The following is a 2867-nucleotide window of genomic DNA, read 5'->3' on the forward strand; positions in this document are numbered from 1 at the left end:
GAAAACAAGCCTATATAAATGGGACAAAGGGAGTATTCCGTCCACAATATCGTTTCCATTTTGTGGACGGCCCAGATTTTAAAAAAGTAGGAGATAGCAGTGGGTATTATTATGAGTGGAGTTTGGACTATTGTGTTGTGAGTGGAGTTTGTGAGACTCTATTACTATAAATGGAAGTGGAAATGATATTATGGATGAATCAAAATGGTAAAAGTGAAAACGATGTTGTTGACGAAATAGTATTTTAGAAGGATCAGAATTTTTATTTTAGCTGATCATCCCTACTTTGACAGATAGAAATATGTTTGGTCGATTAATTATCATATTATGACGTGCATGCATGTTTAACGCATAAATTATGCATTTGATGTAAATGAAAATTCGCACAAATCGGTCTTAATTAAAATTGAAATGCAAATTAATTATAAATCATAATGTTACATGTTTCTAAGCCGGTTTTGAGTTTTTTTTTTTTAATTAATTATTATAAATTCTTCTCCTTCTTTCTTCCTCCTAGTCCCCTCACAAGTTTATAATGAACAGAAAGCTTGCTAGTGCTTTCCACAAACAATTGTTATTGTTACAACACCAAACTGTGAATATATATAGATATCAATTATTGAACAAAAACAGATGACAATATATTAATTTTACATAATTAGGAAAAGGCTGATTATTAAAAGTCTCAAAAACCAACAACCTGAATTCCTGTGTGACCATCCACCAAAATGAAAACCCTAGCTAACTAGGCTATGGGGTAGAGTACAACAGAAGGGTAAGTATAAAAACATGGCCCAAGCTATTTGGAACCATGAAAAAAAGCTCAGAGAGCTAAAAATAAAACCCTTCTTCAAAATGAACCCCATAACAAAACTCTAGAGGTGATGATGCCATCTAAAATGGTGGAGAGCTATTCAACAGGAAATTAGGCAAAACACAACAGCTCATCTGGATAAAAAGACTATATTATATATATCACCAACTTGCGTTAATAATCCTTCATATTCTGAGAGCACCGCGTAAATTCTTCACCAGTTCCTTCATATCCAGACTGGATTCATCATCCCTCTGCAAAAAATCACCAGCAAGTTGAGCAACTATTTACATATAATATATAAGGTAGTAATAATTAATATATGAGGTATGTACCTGTGCAATTATTGTTATGTTGAGAGCAGAATCTCCGAAAGTCATGACGCTGCTGTTGACAACTGATAAATGGAGCTTCTTCTCAATCTCAGCAACGATTTTCTCCAAAACCCCTTTTCTCTTCTCACAGTGGATGCTGATCAGCACATCTTTCTCACAGAACCTCGCTTCAATCTCGGGGAGCGATTCACAGAGATCCGTTGAGGAATCCAGATCGCACACTTGGTATTTCTTCACCAACACCACGGATTCCACAGCCGTCGTCTTCTTCGCCTTCTCCTCCAGCGCCTTCACCTTTTCCTGGAGCTGCTTCATGTACTTGATAGCATCTCCAAGAACAGAAGCCTTATCCATCTATTTATATATATGTGATTAATGAAATTAATCCCTATTTTAATTGTAGAAGTTAATCATGATTAATTACCTTTTTGAGACCGGGGACTAGGGCAGACAAGGCGATGAACCTCTGGCTGAGCTTCTCTCTCCTCTTTCTCTCAGCTAAGATGTGGTCTTGTGCTTGAGAGAGCTTGGTGTTGGGGGTGACTCTCTTGATCCCTTGGCATGGCTTCAGCACATAGTTTGAAGATTGATTATCAGTGAGAGTGGAAGGAGAGAACCATGCTTCCTCTTTAAGAGGCCTCACAACTCCCACAATAGGACTGGTTGGAGGGGGTGAGTTTGACATTCTTTCTTGCTTGCACCAGTTTGAGGTTCTCAGCTGCTTCGATGGCCGGCTTTCGCCCGCCGGAGACGCCTCCGCCGGCCTCTTGAAGTCCAGCAGAGGCTGCTGGGTGTAGGACTGATGAAAGCCTTCGGAAAATGCACAAGAAATCGAGCTGAAATCTTCCATTGGGTCCACTTGCCATTGCTGGAAGAATAGAGGATCATCCATTCCCTGTAATAAAATTTGCCCAAAACAATCAATAAATAAATTTACTCTAATTAATTTGATGATTATGTAGTTGGACGTTTTTACTTACGAAATCAGCTATGTTTCTGAAGGTTGAAATCTCCATGTTTCCAAAAGAAAAATGTTCTACTTAGTTAAGCTAACCTGCATAAAGTCGAATAAAGATCAATTTGTGTGACACATATTTGAGATTTTTCAAGTTAAAGAGCAATTTGTCAACATTCACTCAAGGCATAAAGTCTCAAGCTTTGAAAATGAACAACTTACCTTCCAATTATTCGGACAAAACTGCACTTTTTTTCCACTCAAGATATAATCCCAATTTAATTTTCTTGCAATTGATACGACTTGTGCTCATTTATAGGTATAACTAATATGATTTGGGGCATCTTTCTCACATTATTTTATTTCAAAGTCTCTGCTGATGTGAACTGGCGTTTTGGACAATTTTTTTCAACGTACCTTTCACCAATAATATGTGAACTTGTAGTAAATTAATAATCCGCTTTTATTGGGGAAATCCAAAAAAAAAAAGAAGATAAAAGAAAACGAGGATCTGAAAATATTGGGTTTAACTTTTAGGCAGGTGTAAAGCAGCGATCATTTAGAGCTGTCTTATTAAGAATTTTTGAAGACTTTTTAGATGGATTTGAAATTGCTAGTGGAAAAACTTTACCAATAATCGTAGCTGTTTTCTTTTGGGGATTCAACAATATTATACTTCAATCACCAATAATAATGAATGTATTTCCAATCACATTTCATCAACTCCACATTTCTCGGGGGCTTCCATAGCCACATCGTGATG

At 36.9% G+C, this 2867-nt stretch overlaps 1 protein-coding gene across 1 annotated transcript; it reads right to left on the reverse strand.

Annotated features, from left to right (window-relative positions):
- Window positions 1-591: 591 nt before the first annotated feature.
- Window positions 592-2423, reverse strand: LOC131005207 (transcription factor bHLH25-like). Its single transcript, XM_057932044.1, has 5 exons — window positions 2327-2423; window positions 2130-2203; window positions 1574-2044; window positions 1150-1503; window positions 592-1068 (listed from the first exon to the last, which is right to left on the reverse strand). The coding sequence occupies exons 2-5, from the start codon at window positions 2163-2165 to the stop codon at window positions 1000-1002; spliced, it is 930 nt and encodes a 309-aa protein (XP_057788027.1). The 5' UTR covers window positions 2166-2203; window positions 2327-2423; the 3' UTR covers window positions 592-999.
- Between the last annotated feature and the right edge of the window lie 444 nt (window positions 2424-2867).

This window comes from Salvia miltiorrhiza, chromosome 1 (assembly GCF_028751815.1).
Source record: "Salvia miltiorrhiza cultivar Shanhuang (shh) chromosome 1, IMPLAD_Smil_shh, whole genome shotgun sequence".
NCBI lineage: Eukaryota > Viridiplantae > Streptophyta > Magnoliopsida > Lamiales > Lamiaceae > Salvia > Salvia miltiorrhiza.